The sequence below is a fragment of the Aphis gossypii genome, chromosome 2 (assembly GCF_020184175.1).
Source record: "Aphis gossypii isolate Hap1 chromosome 2, ASM2018417v2, whole genome shotgun sequence".
In the NCBI taxonomy this organism is placed as follows: Eukaryota; Metazoa; Arthropoda; class Insecta; order Hemiptera; family Aphididae; genus Aphis; species Aphis gossypii.
In genome coordinates, this window is record NC_065531.1 from 68,236,928 (window position 1) to 68,255,669 (window position 18,742).

Sequence of the window (18,742 nt, forward strand, 5' to 3'; positions counted from 1 at the left end):
AGAATGTTTTACAGTGTTTATAATATACATTACATGGTTAGCAGTTAAGTTTCATCAATAAAATTTAAATTTTAACTATGATAATTTAGTTTATATCATTATGAAAACATATTGGTATAGTATTTTATGCATATGTTTGCATTGTTATTTGAAAGAATTAAGTCTTGCTAATGCCAAGTAACATTTCTATTAGGTATTCAAACATATTTTATTATATTTCTGAAACTATAATTTTCTAAAATATAGTATTCATCTAAATTAAATTATTTCAAAATCATATTTTAAATATAATAGTAAAAATACTTTTATACTTTTTTTTTAGTTATATATGGTTACCAATAAATTTCCACTAACATTTCACTAAATTTACATTATTCGGTTTAGGTTATTTTTCTTAAGTTTGTAAATTGTATATTTGTATGTAATTAAAAATAAACAAATAAACGTTATGAGTATCCTATAGTTAATAATCCTAAGTACTTTAATTGGCTATGGGATGAGTAATGTTATGATAATTTTCTCCACAGGTCAGCATTAATACCAAACAAATATCAATACCTTAAATATTTTTTTTGAAATTCCAATAGTATATATTATTAATATTAGTAAAATTTATAATTTTCTAATTATTTAAGATTTTTTTATTTTTTCAAATGAAAATTTAAAGTTGTAATTTTCAATATCTTTAATATTTAAAAAGAAATCTTTAATATGATATCAGAGTATCAATAATAACCATAAATATAACTGCAATATTCCAATTAAAATTATTTTATACATTTAATAATTTATATCAATAAATAAATTCATAAGTTGAAGATTTTTGTAAACAGTTAGAAATATTTCAATTTAAATTGTGTTTACGCTGTTAAAATTAATTAGAAAAATATATTTAAGCTAATATTACTAATATTGACTTATATTTTATATATAGTATAATCTAGTGAATCATACTTAAGACCAGTGCTATAAAACTTTAAAATCAATATCTGAATATTTGTAAGGACCATAATCTGTGGTATAATGTAAAATTTTAAATAAATTAAAATTAATGAAATAAAACACATAAATTATATCTATAATAACTAAACAAGGTTTTAAAACTAATAATTAAAAAATATTATATTTTTTGTTAATGCCATAGAAAAAAATATAATATATAATACTTGGAAATATCTATTAAAAATGTAAACAATTTGTTATTTGCAAATATTTTGCAACTGGCTAATTTTTCTAATAATATAACAATAATTTATTTTTGAAATAACACTTTATTATGATAGGGGAGCAGCGAATACAAATATTTTATGTTTGTTTTTTAGGTTCTTTAATAATCTTATACGTTCTTATTGATATTTATAAAAATATTAGATACAACATTCTATATTTGTATCATATATAAATTGTTACATTGCAAAGATTAAGTATAGTATGTTGTTCTGTGAAGATGATATAGTTTGCTAGCATCTTATAAATGCTCAAAGATCATTACCAAAAAATTATCAATCATTACTTTGTGTAGATTTTATAATATGCTATTATGTTATCTTAAGTGCAACAAAAAGCAATATTCCTATAATTTTTTTTCAATTTTGAAATAGTTTTTTTTTTTTAAAAAAAAAAAAAAGAGATAGCATGTTCAAAATTAAACTAAAAGTAGAAATTATGTAAAATGTTGATTGCTTTACGTACGTCTAAAATAAGAGAGAATAGATTTTTAAAAATATCTTCAAATACGCATTTAATGGAACATACAGGTATATTTGTAATATGTATGTATATATATATAAAATCAAAATTCAGAAATTTATTATAAGGGGAGGGGGGAGATAATCAACCATTTTCAAATACATATACTAAATAATCTGTATAATTACCTAACGTATGCTATAATAATATATTATAGTCCAGTGAAATGAATTTAACGTCTAAATAGTTGATACATTTTCTTACAATAATCAACTAATCGAATTTATACAACAAATTGCTTAGAATACAAGAACTCAGTATTTTTTTTCATAGTAAAGTCATGAATGTTTTATTGTTTCTTCATCACAAAATAGTCAACATTATGTATAGTGTACTCGCATCTCACATAAACTGTAATTTTTACAGAAGATTTTTATTTAATTTAAGTAATGATTGCAGAAGTATACAGCCAATACACGATTTACAAAACTAATTTATACAAACAATAAGTCCCAGACTCTTTATTATAAACTATTGTTATGTATTTAAGAAATACATATAATTTTGATTTTTTTGAACCGTTGAAATACAACTTATCGACTAATGGAAAACAATTGCACACTATTGTCCAATATAATTAAATTAAATTATATATTTCACATCAATATAGTTTCAATGAAAATATAAATTTTAATTTTTAAATCTATAAAACAAATATTATAGCAATAAAATACAATTATAAATTCAGTATGAAAACTTTGTTATACCTACAAATTTAATATACTTCCATAGTTAATTATATTAGCTAATATAATAATATATTACTGATTTAAATTATTATAAGTAGTAGTGTATACAGAACTATAAATAGTTTTACACTATTTTTGTAATATATAATTTAAAATTATTTAGATTTTTAAAACTATAAATAAAACTTATACCTACTGACTACAGTTAATAACAAATTAAGTATTACTAAACTTAGTATACCTACATTATTACGACTAATAAAATCATCAGTATACTACGTATTTAATGCCATAGATCATGAATTTAAAAAGAGTTTTCTAAACTTTTCTTCACCGTTCTATACGAACTTCATAGGTAGTAATTCATATAATACAATTAAATTCTAGAATTAAATGATTCAATAATACAGCAGTGTATAGGTAGTTTTTATATAAATTGAACGGGGCAAAATTCGTAGTTTTATTTTTATTTATTTAAGTTTATCAGATTGATATTTTTATAGAAATAATGAATACCATTATTTATTATTTTATTTATAATATTTTAATATCTTTGCTTTATTTCTCAATATAATACAGTTAGAGCATAGAAAATTTAAATTTAAAGTAATCTTAAATAATCTAAATTAAAAATAAGAACAGGTAATTTGTTTTTCTGAAAATATTGTAAGTCAAACAAATATTGGATTTAAAGTGTATTTATTATTTTATTATTGATGTATAGTATGATTAATAATGTAAAGAAAAAGGTAAGTATATAGAAATATAAAATAAAAAATATGTTCGATTACTCTCAGTTTTATCAGGTTAAATTTTAATTATTTATAATTCTTAAATTTACTTATTAACAGATTTTGTGAATACTATGCAAAATAAATATTATCATTCTATAATATTAATTGTGAGTTTAAAATTTAAAATAAATTATGCTTTTTAATAGTTAATGTATTTGTTTTTCTTTAAAAATGTAGTATTTTAGCCCACCTGAAGCAATTTGATACGTTTTTATTTTCTCTTTTAAAAACGTACTTAAAACAAACTGAAATATACGAGAAAATCACCTGTAAAGCTGATAAGAACGACTGGAATTCGGCGGTGTTTCCTCGATCGGAACCCTATTACTATAACAATATATTATACTGCAGTAAACGTCCCTCTAGGCCCTGCGGCCCGTTTACTACTGTACTGCATAAGTTGATCCAACGACTCTATGTGAACAGATATATAGGTATAGGTATAGGTAGTTGATGGTTTAGCGGATGTTTGCGCGACCGTTGATTAGCTACGTTCTCACCAGCAGAATATGTATAATGTATATATATATATATATATATATTATATTGTATGACTTCGGTGCACTATTATCCGACAATTATACGAATTACGTATCTATATGTATCTGCAGACTTACGCGCGAATGACGGCGCTAACCGTCTCGAGGGAACCAGCATAAGTCAATCATCAAAACTACTTAATGTAGTACTATAATATAATATAATAATATACTATATAGTATATATATTATTATGGTATCCTAGGCGACCATATACATTAACAACTTATTGAATGCAAGTAAAAAACTTAGATCAAATAATAATCACAATTAATGGTTTGTATTTACTATTGAAACATCACTTAATTACTCATATAAACCGTATACTTGTATTATTCCTAGCTTCACTCTAAACGATTATAAACAGTATTTTAAAATTCTACTTTTAGAATATATTATTTATGAAAAAGTTGTTTTCAATATTTCCTCAATAGAAATAATATTATACATATTTTAATTTAATTTTCGTACTTAAGGATTTTTTGAAGTAGTAATGTTAATACGGATCTTCTATTGTTATTGATTCAAAATGGAAAAATATTATTTTAAAATAACTTGCTTTGCTTCAATTTTGCTCATGGACATACTACATAAATTTACCTACAAGCTTCATATATGTTATTATATTAATTTAAAGACCGATACTCACTTACAAGATCACGTAAATTGACAATCATCAGATTAAATACGACCAATACATTAGTTGATTAGTGGCCCGTTATAATTAATTTCAATAATTAAATTAAAATGTTGTGAAAGAATTTTTAACAGTTATTGAAGATCATCAAAAAGAGTTCATAATATCATATTATTATTTTTACGCTCCATTAAATATAATAATAACTCAGTTGATTTTTATAAGTTTAAAAATTATTTTAATTATACCATTCAGTACCTATACCGTCTGTATTATTGAATAATATTGAGTTAAAGTACTCACCTTTACCATCCCTCTGTCTCTTTTTAAAATGAGAAAAACCGTAGGTATCGAACTTAATTTAAAACCCTGCATATGACATAATAATATCAACTTATCTAAAAGCGGTATTGGCTCTTTTATTTACAACTCATAGATATTTTTTACTTGTCTTTGGTTAAAATTCAATCTCATATTGCCTTTGATGTTTATTAAAATAAAGTAAAATGAATTCGTTCAAAATCATGATACCAATGACAATTATTTTTGAACGTGACCTCAGTTATATAATATTATAACCCAAAGTACCTTCGTCTTCATGATTGAAATTAAATATTGCTTTATATTTTTACTATAATATGTGCATAAGAATATACACATATTGTTTATATATTTATATATTATTTTATTTTTGTGTTGAGTGTGTTGAAATATTATACTTGCTTATTTAAATTTATATAAACTTAAAGAAGAAATAACTTTATTTTTGGTATTCAAATTGACGTACACTCATCGCATGAATTTAAGATATTATTGATAGACGGTTGTACATCTCGAAATAAATTATGCATTATAATATTAATGTCAAGTATTGCAGAAATATCCACATTAAAAATATATTATCAAGGAATATGAAATAATTAAAATCTATAAGTATAACTAGATTTATTGAATAATCAGGTTAAGTTGGTTATAATATCAATACATTTTTATTTTATCAGGTACCTATAAGATACATACTTATTAAATTTATCAATATTTTAGCTTAATTCACAAAAGTCGTAATCAAAGTATTATTTTTACAACGTGGGGGGGTTGTACGATTATTCGAATATGTAAGATAAAACTACAGTGGTTATAGGTATAACAGATATAAGTACCAATAATTAATTTTCTAAGTTGACGAAAGGTACGAAGTTATATAAAAGCTGGTTAAATTGTTTGAATATCATACGACGCGTCTTAGGTATTAATAATATGAACCATAAAACAATAATAAATAAATGCATATATATCTAAAGTTGATAAATTGACGACTTAATATACCCACCGTCATATCACTATATCAGTAGGTCCAAAATTATAATACTAACAGACCACAACATCATCCAGAGAGTAATAAGTATTTAAAGCGATTAAGTATTCACTCAGTTATATATATATATATTATATATGTCTACTGTGTATGTGTTACAGGAGCCTACAAATGCTAAAATCTCGGTTGTTTGCAGGAATTTAAACTGCAAGCACATAAAACCATTGCACATCCTTCGTATACATTTTATGGTCGGTAGCAGTTCGTCGGTGGAAAGGGTAGAGACCCCGTGCTCCCAAAGTATTACATAGAAGCGCCACCACCGTAGTTGCAACGGTACAGGATACACGCGTAATGTGGGACGTGACTGGACTACGGTTTATGATCACTGTGTATAAAACGAACGGCTCATTCGCTATGCACGCGACATAACTATCAAAATCATCGGTAAATATCGGATGAAAACAAAATGTCGACTTCCACGGTACTAACACCGATTTCCTCTTGTTATATATTTTTTCGTGATCATCGAGGGTGTAACATGTAAGTATAGGTTATGAACGTTTTTGAAATTGATTTCGATAATGTTTTCCAGTATAGATAAATGTAGAAACTAGGAAGGTACAGTCTGCATTGATGCAAGCTCTATATAATTATCTGTATAAACTATAACTAGTGTATTCATTGATGTAATTAACAATAATAAATAAAGTACTTTAAGTAGATATTGTTATTCTTTGTTATTTATTTTTATTAAGAAAATATTGTTAGAAATCCAAACCAAGTGGTAAAATTTCCTGCGATTGTAGGAGGTAAATATATAATAATAATAGGAGTAAAATTAACTACAGTGAAAAATATTTATTATAATACGTATGTATCTAATTAATAGTGCAAATAATATAATACTAATTTATTACAGATCACATCTAAAATCAAGAACAACTATAAAAAATATAACATTGTTCAGGATAACTTGGAGTAAATCCCACGTCCACTGAAAATATACTAGACCTCTATTATAAAATTATTAAATAAAATGTTACAGTCAATGGTCATAGTTGCTATGGGTTCTTTTTAGTTTTTTTACAAACACACACCCCAAATTGTTCAAATAATTTTCAGACAGTAAACCTATTTATTTATCATACTATTCATAATATTATATCATTATTTTAGAAATCAAATCAAACTTATTACATAATATTAATAAGTATATAAATTTCAATGAATATGAATACATTACAAGATTTTTTTATACTTTTTAAATATGGCTATTCATTTGATAAATTAATAATAATGTTACAGCAGTGCAATACTGAACCCAAATAAGAGTTGCCTTACCTGGTATTACTTTGGTCAGCCTTTTATAATTTTGCACGAGTTAGTCACTTTATGTATAGTATATATATAGTAGCTACATAATATCGAATGTATTGTTTCATGAACCTAAAAATCATTAATCATCATACTCTAAAAACCATTGAAATTTAAGCTTAAAATGGTGGTCTAAAATTTTGAATGAAATATTTAGATATGTATAATGTATAATGTATTTTTTCTTTTTTTTTTTTGATTTTCTTGACAACGTTTTTCATATAATTAATTTACTTAAAATACATAAGTCATAATTTCCCAATTTGTATTATATCCGTCCAATAAAACAAGCACTCATACAATTTTAAAGTGATTACTTAAAAAAATAATTAAATTTAAAATTCATCAAGTAGATTAGATGGACTAATCGGCATGAAGCAAAATATAAAATATCAAAAACAAATGTCTACTTGTAGAAATGAAATAAAATAATAAAAAGTGAATAATACAAAAGCAACCGCTAGGGATACTAAATAATTTATCACTTTGTGGGGATGGTTTTGAAAAAAAAATTAATTAATTATTATTACGCCTATTAAGTGTGATTATACGTAATTTCACAAACCAAGTCGGATTGACGACGAAGATCTACATAGACTGCCAACCCACTAAAGCGACATGCTTATATTCACTGTTGTATATAATATTCTATTATTATATAATATATTATATAGTACTTTATTATAAATAATATGTTTTTTTTTATTCCACTAGCACTGTAGTTAGACCATGTTTTTGTTTGGATTCGCAGAAGATAAATTCGACTGCGTTAATAATTAATAAAACGCAGGCTCTTCCCGCTGTCCGGTCAGTCGTAAACCGCTATAATGGAATTGCACACGATCGAAAAACAGAATAATATAGTGTCCGCAATAATAACGAACAATAAAAACGGACGTATCTCTAGGGGTGGATCTGTCCCCGATACCCGAGCAAGCTTGTGCGTGGGTAGAGGGTGACGGTGCAAGCGTGGAGGACGACGTTGGACCGAAAGCTTTCACTTTTGTTTAAAACAATATTCGAAAAGCCACCACTGCCTACACCTTCATTACATTCACCTCCATCCCTGTTTTGAACAGTATAATTTAAACGGCCACCGTACTGCAGGTCAGGTCGTTTAGTAATAATAATAATACAAAACAACAAAAGTAGGTAGGTATATAATATAATACAATATGCATAGGCAATAAGAGGTAATAAAATTGTGTTTATTGAAAAATGACAGGTCGACCAAATTTTACATCGAACACAATGTGTTTTTTATTAGTATTTATTCTCTGTTATTATTTAGTTTTTTTCTACTACCGGCGGATGTAGCAGTAAATCGACAGTGCGATTCTATCTCAAATTTTGTGACGTAATAATGGAATTTTAAAAGTCATAATGTATTGAACATATTATTGTGGTCTATACTATTATATGTTAACAAGTTGCATGTAAAATATTAACAATAACTAAATATTTCAGAGAATATTTTTTAAAAATAATTTTAAGCCATTAAAAAAAAATATTTTCAGCTTAAAAATATATATTTTTGCTATTTTTTTAATGTTATTAATATGTTATAATTCTTTTACATAATAATATAATTTTTTGCGATTATTTTAAAAGCTATAACTTATAAGTATTTAATATTTTTATTAGGTAGTGGTGTGGTACTACATCAGGAATATCCAGGAAAATTTTAGTACACTTTTGTTAAAACTTAAGATAATTATAACTAAGAAGCTACATGTCTACAATTTAATTTTGTAAAATTTAAATACTCTGAATAATATGCTGATTAAAAATATGAAATTAAAAAAATTGTATAATATTATCATTTAAAAGAGTAAATTAAATAAAAATTAATAACAATAAAAAAGTATATATATTTTTTTTTGCTTTGTAATGGCATCAAATTAAGTAAAAAAATATTTTTTAAAATAATAACTTATTATTAATAAGTATCTTATGTTAAATGAATAATCTTGTAAAAATGAATTTTATTGAGAAATAATAAATTAATTTCGTAACAAGGTAAAAAATTGTAAACTACTGTGTAAAAAATTATATCTACACAACAGTTTCATACTAATATAATATATTGTATATATATGCGACAGGGAAAATTAAACTAAGCGTTTTAATTTATACCTTAGTGAAATTTATATCTTGCTGGCTGCGTTTGTTTATTCAACAAGGAGGAAATAATGAAAAAAATGTTAATTATATCAAAGAAACGAGAATACAGAGGAAAAAAAATAAAATAATTACTCCTATTAACATTGCTGTACGTATTATAACAAAAAATATATAAGGAAGCAGAATATATTTTTATTTTATTTTATTTTTTTTTTAGGTGGCATAGAATTATTTATCAGAATCTGAGTAATTTGATCATGTTAATCATAAAATGTACATTAAATATAACATGGATTTAATTAGTCATAGAAAGAAAAAAATACCTTGTTTAATATGGTTAGAAAAAAATCATAACGGTAAACAGATGGTAGTCAGTAGTTAGGGAAGTACTTAATTTTTACTTAGTTTTAAATTGTAGTTTACTTTTTATAAAAACACTACCAAGATATTTTTTTGCAATAACTTTGTTATTGTTATTAAAAGGCGTGAAGTGGAATCAGCACCTTACACAGTTAAGATTACTAGTTTTTTAGAAAGTTGTTAAAATATCATAAATACATAAAACATAATAACATTATTTAGTTTTAAATTTTGAAGAATTAATTATATTACATACTTCCAAATAATTTATAATGTACAATATGATTTTCCACTCCACTTTACGCTCAGAAATAATAACTAATAAGTTGTTACTCTGGTGAAATATTAAAGAACCTATAGGTTATTAGGTTATAATAATATATATATATTATTCCTTTCTATATAATTAAATAACATAATTGGTTTTGACATTACCTTCGAGAGGGAGAGGCTAAATTTAATACTATTGCACAAAAGTTTATAATTATTTTAAAATATTATTTTTCAATATTTATATTATATATTATTTTAAACATAATTATCTTGACCCCCATTCCCCACCAAAAAAAATAAAAACGTAATGCATATTATTAAGCTACAATCATGTATTTTATTCAATTTTTTTATATTTTTAACTTTCAACAAAATAGCCTGCACCCATTATAGGTAAATGTAAGATACTGCGTAGAAACTATGCGGCCGTATAAAGTAAAAACAATTGTATTGAATATTTATTTTGATTTTAATATTTAAAAATGTTGAACGGTGTATTTGAATTTTGTATTCTTTTAATTTTAGTAAATTAAGATTTATTTTTCTCGGGAAGTCTATGATGACAAAGATTGTGTTGTATTTTTATAGTGTATCTAATTGTTTATAGAAGATAAATAATAAGTCACTATTTCACTAAGATACAAAGATACAATACATGTATAAACTTTTTCTTAAAAAAGTCGTTATGGCTTTGGTTTGATTTGTTTATAATATTGAATCAGTCGATAATAATTGTCTGTAAAATTATAAGTATCACGTGAATTATTTAGAGCGACGAGTGAAAACTGTGGTGTTTACTTTTTTTTGGTGAACATAGTATAAACAAATTATGATTAATATTATAGACTATAGTATAATTATTATTTTTTTTTTTTAATTTTAAAGAAGACATCAAATAAGAGCAGAAAAAAGTTATGAGGGTCTCAATATAAAACAAACAATCAAATGAAAAATTAATTAATGTCGTGTTAAATTTAATTTGGCATAGGGACGGAAAATTGTTGAATTCATTCATGTTTGTACCGTGTAAAACAAAATTTATTTTAATTATATTAAACAATAACGTTTTAAATAGCAGGTGACTATTTTTTAACGTTACTTTTATGTTTTATATCAGTGTACTACAAATTGTATATTATCTTTCATCGTAGTGCAATATTGGATACAACAAAATATATTCTCCATACGTAAGGTCACGCATAGATCTCTCGCAAGTGTTAATAAAAAAATGTTTGAAATTCGTGTACCTAGGTATAAGATGGACCCTTATTTACTTTATAATTGCACACGAAACTGACATAATATATACACTTAGAAAATATTATATTTACATGATAACTCACGCAATTATAAATAGCTCAAAAATTGTTTTTTTTTTTTTTTTAATTAATAATTTATTACTTATTAACAAATATATTTAGGTAGTGTCAAAGCATAATCGGGACGCTGAGAAACATATTTAGTTTAATAAATTAAAACGATGAATTAATACTATGCATAATAATATGATATGTAATAACTTGGAAACGAAGTCGAATGGAAAATGTATCAATTAAAATTTAATTTAATTTGTGTATTAGGTAACTCTTTAGAATCAGAAACAATAATTAATATACCTAATAAATTACTATGTTTGAAAAAAACTAACTTAAAATAATTATTTTATAAGTGGAAAAAATTATCACCTACACATATGAACACTTTTATTAAACTAATATAAAAGTGCATATGTTTATCTATGATATCTGATAAAATAATTTAATTTAAGAAATTTCACAAGATTTCGAATAACATTAAAAGATAAAATAAAAATTGTATATTAAAATGTAATAATATTTTCATAAGTTTCTTACGGCTTATATTTTATTAATATTAAAAACGAAGATTACATGAAATATTAAAATGTTCTTAAAATTATTAACAGAAGTGTAGCTTAAATAATAATAACTATCCTACCCATTACTTTTATACTGATAAATCGTTTTAATTGTATATTATATTAATGCACTTAATGAATTTATGAATGAAAGGTTTTTGCCTTGATATAACCTATTCTCAAAAAAAAATTTACTATTAAGCATCTTAAGACCCTATAAAAATATGTATTAATATTGATACTTAATTACTTTATTATTATTCTTTAATCAATATCTATCCTACCAACCAACTTAAGTGTTAGTAACACTTGAACCCGATGTTATAAGCCACTGATTATTAATATGTCAGTGTTATTTAAAATTGTATATTATATATTCCTAACAGTATTAGTTTTCATTATATTTTAATATATACATTTATAAATTTACTTTTTCAGTTTCTAAATTCTTATATAGACTTAGCAAATTACTACAACTATAAACATGTGCATAATAGTAAATACGTCATTTTTTTATGCTATTCTATAAATCGCTTACCTATACAAAACTATACTAATCACGTTCATTGCAGTTTTAGATTAAAATATTATATAGTTTATATGAATTTAGAAATGGTCATTTTTAGCCCTGCTGTCAATGTACACCAATTATTTCAAGTGTGGCGCTAATGGATTGGAAATTGTAGTTGAATACACTTAGTATTTCAAAATGTACTCACTACTTTTAGAGAAAACTCGAAACTGTAATCAATGTGGTAGAATATATAGGCATGCGATTTCTAAATTATATCATATTATAACCTATAGTTATTGATTTTAGAAAATAAACACTTGTATGAAAATGTATAATAATCGTTATTCCATTTTAATAATTTAATAACAACAAGGGAACTATCGATTATACCTATGCTTAAAATGTATTTTACTTATCTTATGGGTATTCAAAAAATAAAATTATTCAAGTATTGCTTCAGCAATATCTATTAAATTGTTAATTTAAAAGTTTCAACTCATTGTTTTAATAAATAAATAATTCAAATTAAAAATAAAATGACAATGCATTTTCCATATATTATAAGTTAAAATAAAAGTTATAACATTTTAAAAAAATTCATAAAAATTTAATTAAGGTCATTAAGGACATTTAATTAAGATTATATTATGTTTATTGTAATAATATTATTATACTATAATGTTTATCTATTATATAAAAATAAGTCCGGTTATCCTCCCTGACGCTATAACTCCAGAACGCACGAACCGATTTCCACGGTTTTGCATTCGTTGGAAAGGTCTTGGGCTCCGTGAGGTTTATAGCAAAGAAAATTCTGGAAAATTCAGGAAAAATTCAACAGAAAAGTGGGGAAATCGTTTTTCACATACAGCGCCATCTATTATACATAGCATGTACTTCAAACCAATAGCAACGGTGTGTGATAAAGTGTGTGACAGATAGTCATTATTCTCTGGTCAGTTAATTTCATTTAAGCTCATTGTAAATTATGTGGATCGTGCATTTGAAGTTAAATTCAACACTCTGTCCATAGTCCAAAATGCCTAGAGAACGACGTGCGAACATCGGCCGCCGCACAAGACATGCAAGCCAGCAACAAGTCTATTCAAGGAACTTAAGAGAAGAAAGACAAAATATAATAAGAGAAAATGACCGATTGAGACATCGCGTGAGCACACGAAGATCATTGGCATCATACAATCGCTTGGCATTCCAATATGATCCCACTGCGAACTACAGTGATGATGAAAATTTGGATATTGGACGAATGACGACTATATGCCGATATTGCAATGCGGTAAAGTTCAAAAGAGAAACGGTTGGATTGTGCTGCGCAAGTGGAAAAGTCAAACTGGATCCATTACTTACACCACCACAGCCACTGAAAACATTGTTTGATGGAAGTGATCCCGATTCCAGCCATTTTCTTCAACACATCCTTGAATACAATAACTGCTTTCGCATGACTTCCTTTGGAGCTAATATCATTCGAGAAGGCGGCTTCATGCCGACTTGCAAGGTAAAAGATACAACACACATAACCAACACATAATTGCAACACATAACAACTTCATATACACCACACACTACACCATCACACGATTTACAATGTATTCATGAACAAATTTTAATGATTATTTGCAATTACAGATACAAGGTCAAATATATCATTTGCATGGAAAATGTGAATGACGAAATCAGCAACTTCCAAATGGGCAGATACGTCAGTACTAATGAAGCACTGTGGTGATTATTGTCATTTCAAATTCATGAAAGATATCCCACAGTTGTACATTTAGCAGTGCATTTGGAAAATGGCCAAAGAGTTTACTTCACTGAGGCTAATGCGGCACAACGAGCTGAGAGACCACCATCGACAACATTGACTAGCTTCTTTGCAATGTGTGAAGCAGATCCATTCGCAGCGACGCTGATGTACGTTGAAATGCCCAAGTATTACACTTGGAATCAATCAACAAAGAAATTCCAACGTCGCAAACAAGGAACCCCAGTTCCAGACTGGCCACAGGTGTTTTCAACTGATGCACTAGGTCGTATGTACACTGTTCATCCTAGAAACGATGAATGTTTTTATTTGCGACTGCTGTTAGTAAATGTACGTGGACCGAAATCATTTGCGCATTTGAAAACTGTAAATGGCCACCAATGCCAAACATATCGAGAAGCATGTCAACTATTGGGTTTGCTGGAGAACGATTCTCATTGGGATTTAACACTTGCAGATTCAGTTGTTTCATCAAATGCGTACCAAATACGAACGCTGTTCGCAATTATCATCACCACATGTTTTCCTTCACAACCAATTCAGTTATGGAACAAATACAAAGACGCCATATGTGAAGATATCTTGCATCGCTTGCGTATTCAAACGAATAATCCTGACATCCAAATAACCGATGAAATCTACAATGAAGGATTGATTCTGATTGAGGATCAATGCTTGACTATTGCAAACAAGCTACTGATTGAAGTAGGAATGATTGCGCCAAATCGATCGATGCACGATGCATTCAACCAAGAATTAAATCGAGAGCTGCAATACAATGTTGATACATTGCAGGAATTCGTTAGAAATAATGTTCCGTTGCTGAATGAACAGCAAAAACAAGTATACAAAACATTAATGCAAGCGGTGGACAATAATACTGGTGGTCTATTCTTCCTGGATGCACCTGGAGGAACAGGGAAAACATTTGTCATTTCATTGATTTTGGCCACTATTCGATCAAGATGTGACATAGCTTTGGCGTTAGCATCATCTGGAATTGCGGCGACTCTTCTAGATGGCGGTCGTACTGCACATTCTGCGCTTAAGTTGCCAATCAATTTAAACACAATTGATACTCCAACGTGCAATATTTCCCGATCCAGTGCAATGGGAAAATTGTTAATGCAATGCAAGCTCATTGTTTGGGATGAGTGCACAATGGCACATAAGAAATCACTTGAAGCACTTAACTTCACACTGAAGGATCTTCGGAGAAATAACAACATCTTTGGCGGCTTGATGATATTGTTGGCAGGCGATTTCAGGCAGACGTTGCCAGTAGTTCCCCGTGGAACGCCTGCAGATGAATTGAATGCTTGCCTAAAGGCATCACCTTTATGGAATAACGTAAAAACATTATCGCTAACCACTAATATGATAGTTCAACTTCAAAATGATCAAAGTGCTGCACAATTTTCCAAACAATTGTTAGATCTTGGAAATGGAAAAGTCCCAGTTGATGCGACATCTGGATTAATTACTCTTACCAACGACTTTTGCCGATTTGTAGACACTCAATTAGTTCTTATTGAAAATGTTTTCCCAAACATTAGTGAGAATTATAAGAATTATGCTTGGTTAAGTCAACGAGCAATTCTTGCAGCAAAGAATAATGATGTCCACGCACTGAATTTCACCATTCAATCAAAAATTGCTGGCGATTTGGTGACATACAAATCCGTTGATTCAATAACAAATCCCGATGATGTAGTAAATTATCCAACGGAGTTTTTGAACTCTCTGGAGATACCAGGATTTCCACCACATAACTTGCAACTGAAAGTTGGTACAGTTATTTTGATACTGCGTAATTTGAATCCACCGCGACTTTGCAACGGTACTCGACTTTCGGTAAAGAGACTTATGCCGAATTTAATTGAGGCAACCATTATTAACGGAAAGTACGCAGGTGAAAATGTATGTATTCCTCGAATACCAATGATTCCGACTGATCTTCCGTTTGACTTCAAACGATTGCAATTCCCAGTTCGCCTTGCGTTCGCAATGACAATTAATAAGTCGCAAGGCCAATCGCTTAGTGTTTGCGGGATAAATTTGGAAAATCATTGTTTTTCACATGGACAGTTATACGTTGCGTGTTCACGAGTTGGGAAACCATCCGCTTTGTTTGTGTTAACGTCAGACCAAAAAACAAAAAATGTGGTTTACCAAAGAGCACTACAATGAAACAATTAAATAACACTTCATTTTAGTAGGTAATTGAAATGAATTTATTACTGTTGTGAAATGAAATAAATATTTTCCTTTTCAAATATATAACAAAAAAAATTTTTTTTCTTTATCTTTTAATCACCAAACGAAATGTTACATAAAACGAATCTGGTGGCGAAACGGAGTTCGCCGGGTCTGCTAGTAATAATATAAATATTGTAATATATAGTTTATGTATTATTACAACCAATGCATGTTAGTATAATATTATGATGAGATAAGGCGATAACTATTATCGTAAAGTAACAAGTAAAAATAAAATGACAATGATTGTATATTATAATATATTTCACCAAGTGAAAAAATAGCCATTATTTGATGAAAAAATTACACTGTATGGAATTTTAATATCTATTTCGTGAAAAGATAATCACTTTATGAAATTTTTTATTATTTCACTAAATCGAAAAAAAATGGTTTCTATTTCATAAATTAGATACATTTTCATGAATTTAACAATTTCATTAAGTGGATGCAATGTATATATATATAAGTATTTTTGAATTTAAATTATAATAATATACTAATTTTGACTATACTTATATATATATATATTTTTTTTTTTTTGATTAAAGCACTTGATAATTTAAATGTTTTTGTTGGTTAATGCAAATTTTTATAGCATATTTAAGAATTTTTAATACTTATTAAAAGGATTTTTAGGGCATAAAATTTTTAGCTTAAGCATTTACATATTTTATTTGATAACATTATAACACTAAATTTTATCAAAGCAGAAAAAAATTAAACAAATTCGTTGTTTCATTCAATTAAAATGTTATCCTTACTTATGCAAGACTAACATAATATATTATAAGCTGCCAACGAGATCCCGATTAATTTTGCAAGTATATTTTAACTCGTATCAGTTTTCTCCTTTCTTTACTAGTTGCTGTATATGGTGGAATAAATGCAATTTAAAACGCTTAATCGATTTATTTTACATTTCAAGGAAGGGGGTCGAAAATGCAATACATTTGGTACGTCGAGTACTTTGAACTTTATTCCGACCAGTACACGCGTTTGAATTCCTGGGTGCTGAATGATAGAAAATTGACTGGGTAGCTAGTGGGTTCGACAGACGCGAGTTTCCGAACGTGACCGGACTCGGTGTGAATAATATCCTACGTCTGCGTCCGGTCTATTTCACGATTAACCCACATCGATTCTCATAGTCACGTGTCAGGTCATATCTATCTTTTATAAAACACAATTCACATGTCCATGAGTCCTTTTAGACAATAAAACTACTGTAATTTATAATAATATCTACAGTTGAGAACCAGTCGTTGAAAAACGGCGAACTCAATGATCAAGAAAATGTGTTGGATATACATATTGTTAATTACATGTACAAATTTAGGCATTATATTATTTTAATAATGTGGCGAGACTCAAAAGTTTCATAACGTATACTTTTTGTAGTACTTATTAATGTTTAAACCCAACAAAAATACTAAATTTTTGGAGTTGTACTGGTATGAAAAAAGATTTAGAATTTAAAAATCAGAATCGCTCGAATATTATACGTTAATAAAAACAATTTATCTACACAGTTAAAACAAGATTAACATTAAAGTATTGCAAAAAAATTATATTCATCAATGTAAAATAGGTAAAATATATTAAAAAATAAAAATATTGATTGTTAATAATATATTGTATTGTTTCATAATGTATAATTTTTTATTTTAGTACGTATATTAATTATATATTCTTATATTTTATTTTTTTAAGACTATACTTCATTATCTAATGAAAAAATATAATTTCTCATTTTAATATTGCACATAATAATTTTGAAAATTATCACCATATTGATACATTTTCAACATTAAAGCTTTTCGATTAAGAATTAAAATTTACTTTAGAACTAAATACTATCGTTCAGTGAAAACCAAATTATAATCTTACGGAGAAATTTAGTAAAGCTATTTCTTTTGTCTATATTAGTTTTATAACAGCTCAGTGGGCCAGTTCACAGTAATGATACAATATTAAATATTGAAATACGAATTCGTATTAAATTCTATAAAACGATATTTTAATGCAAATTTCATGTTTTCAATTTATAATTGTATTTATTTTTTATTGAACCGAGCTTTGCGACATTTTATAATTATTAACTTCTGAGTAAAAAATATTAATCATGTATATATTATGAATTTAACATTAACTTAATTCATTATTTTTAAATATTTCAAATATTATTATTATGATTATACTTATTTAAAAATAAAATCCAACATAAAAACAAAATATGATTCCCCTGCAATACATTTTAATACGAAATTACGAAATTTATCGTATACTACGCTATTAACCCATAAAATAAAAAAATTATTATTTTTGTTATTTTTTTCGAAAAAACAATTTAATTTCAGATTTAAATTTTAGTAAATTTAAAAATGTATACTTATCTAGGTTTTCATTGCATTAAAATGTGTATATTTTAATTTCGTCCATCTTTATTC

At 26.5% G+C, this 18,742-nt stretch overlaps 2 protein-coding genes across 3 annotated transcripts in view; one reads left to right on the top strand and one right to left on the bottom strand.

Annotated features, from left to right (window-relative positions):
- Positions 1-18,742, bottom strand: part of LOC114122329 (zwei Ig domain protein zig-8-like) — a 356,252-nt gene that overhangs the window by 220,177 nt on the left and 117,333 nt on the right. The window lies entirely within an intron of this gene.
- On the top strand, positions 13,287-16,404 carry LOC126550124 (uncharacterized). Its single transcript, XM_050201099.1, has 3 exons — positions 13,287-13,766; positions 13,898-13,931; positions 14,035-16,404. Exons 1-3 carry the CDS (start codon positions 13,287-13,289, stop codon positions 16,221-16,223), a joined length of 2,703 nt encoding a protein of 900 aa, XP_050057056.1. The 3' UTR covers positions 16,224-16,404.

Coding starts and splice junctions, on each gene's coding strand:
- LOC126550124 (XM_050201099.1), top strand. CDS start 13,287: ATGCCTAGAGAACGACGTGCGAACATCGGCCGCCGCACAAGACATGCA. Junction 13,767..13,897: donor GCTTCATGCCGACTTGCAAG/GTAAAAGATACA, acceptor TTGCAATTACAG/ATACAAGGTCAAATATATCA. Junction 13,932..14,034: donor ATATCATTTGCATGGAAAAT/GTGAATGACGAA, acceptor GATATCCCACAG/TTGTACATTTAGCAGTGCAT.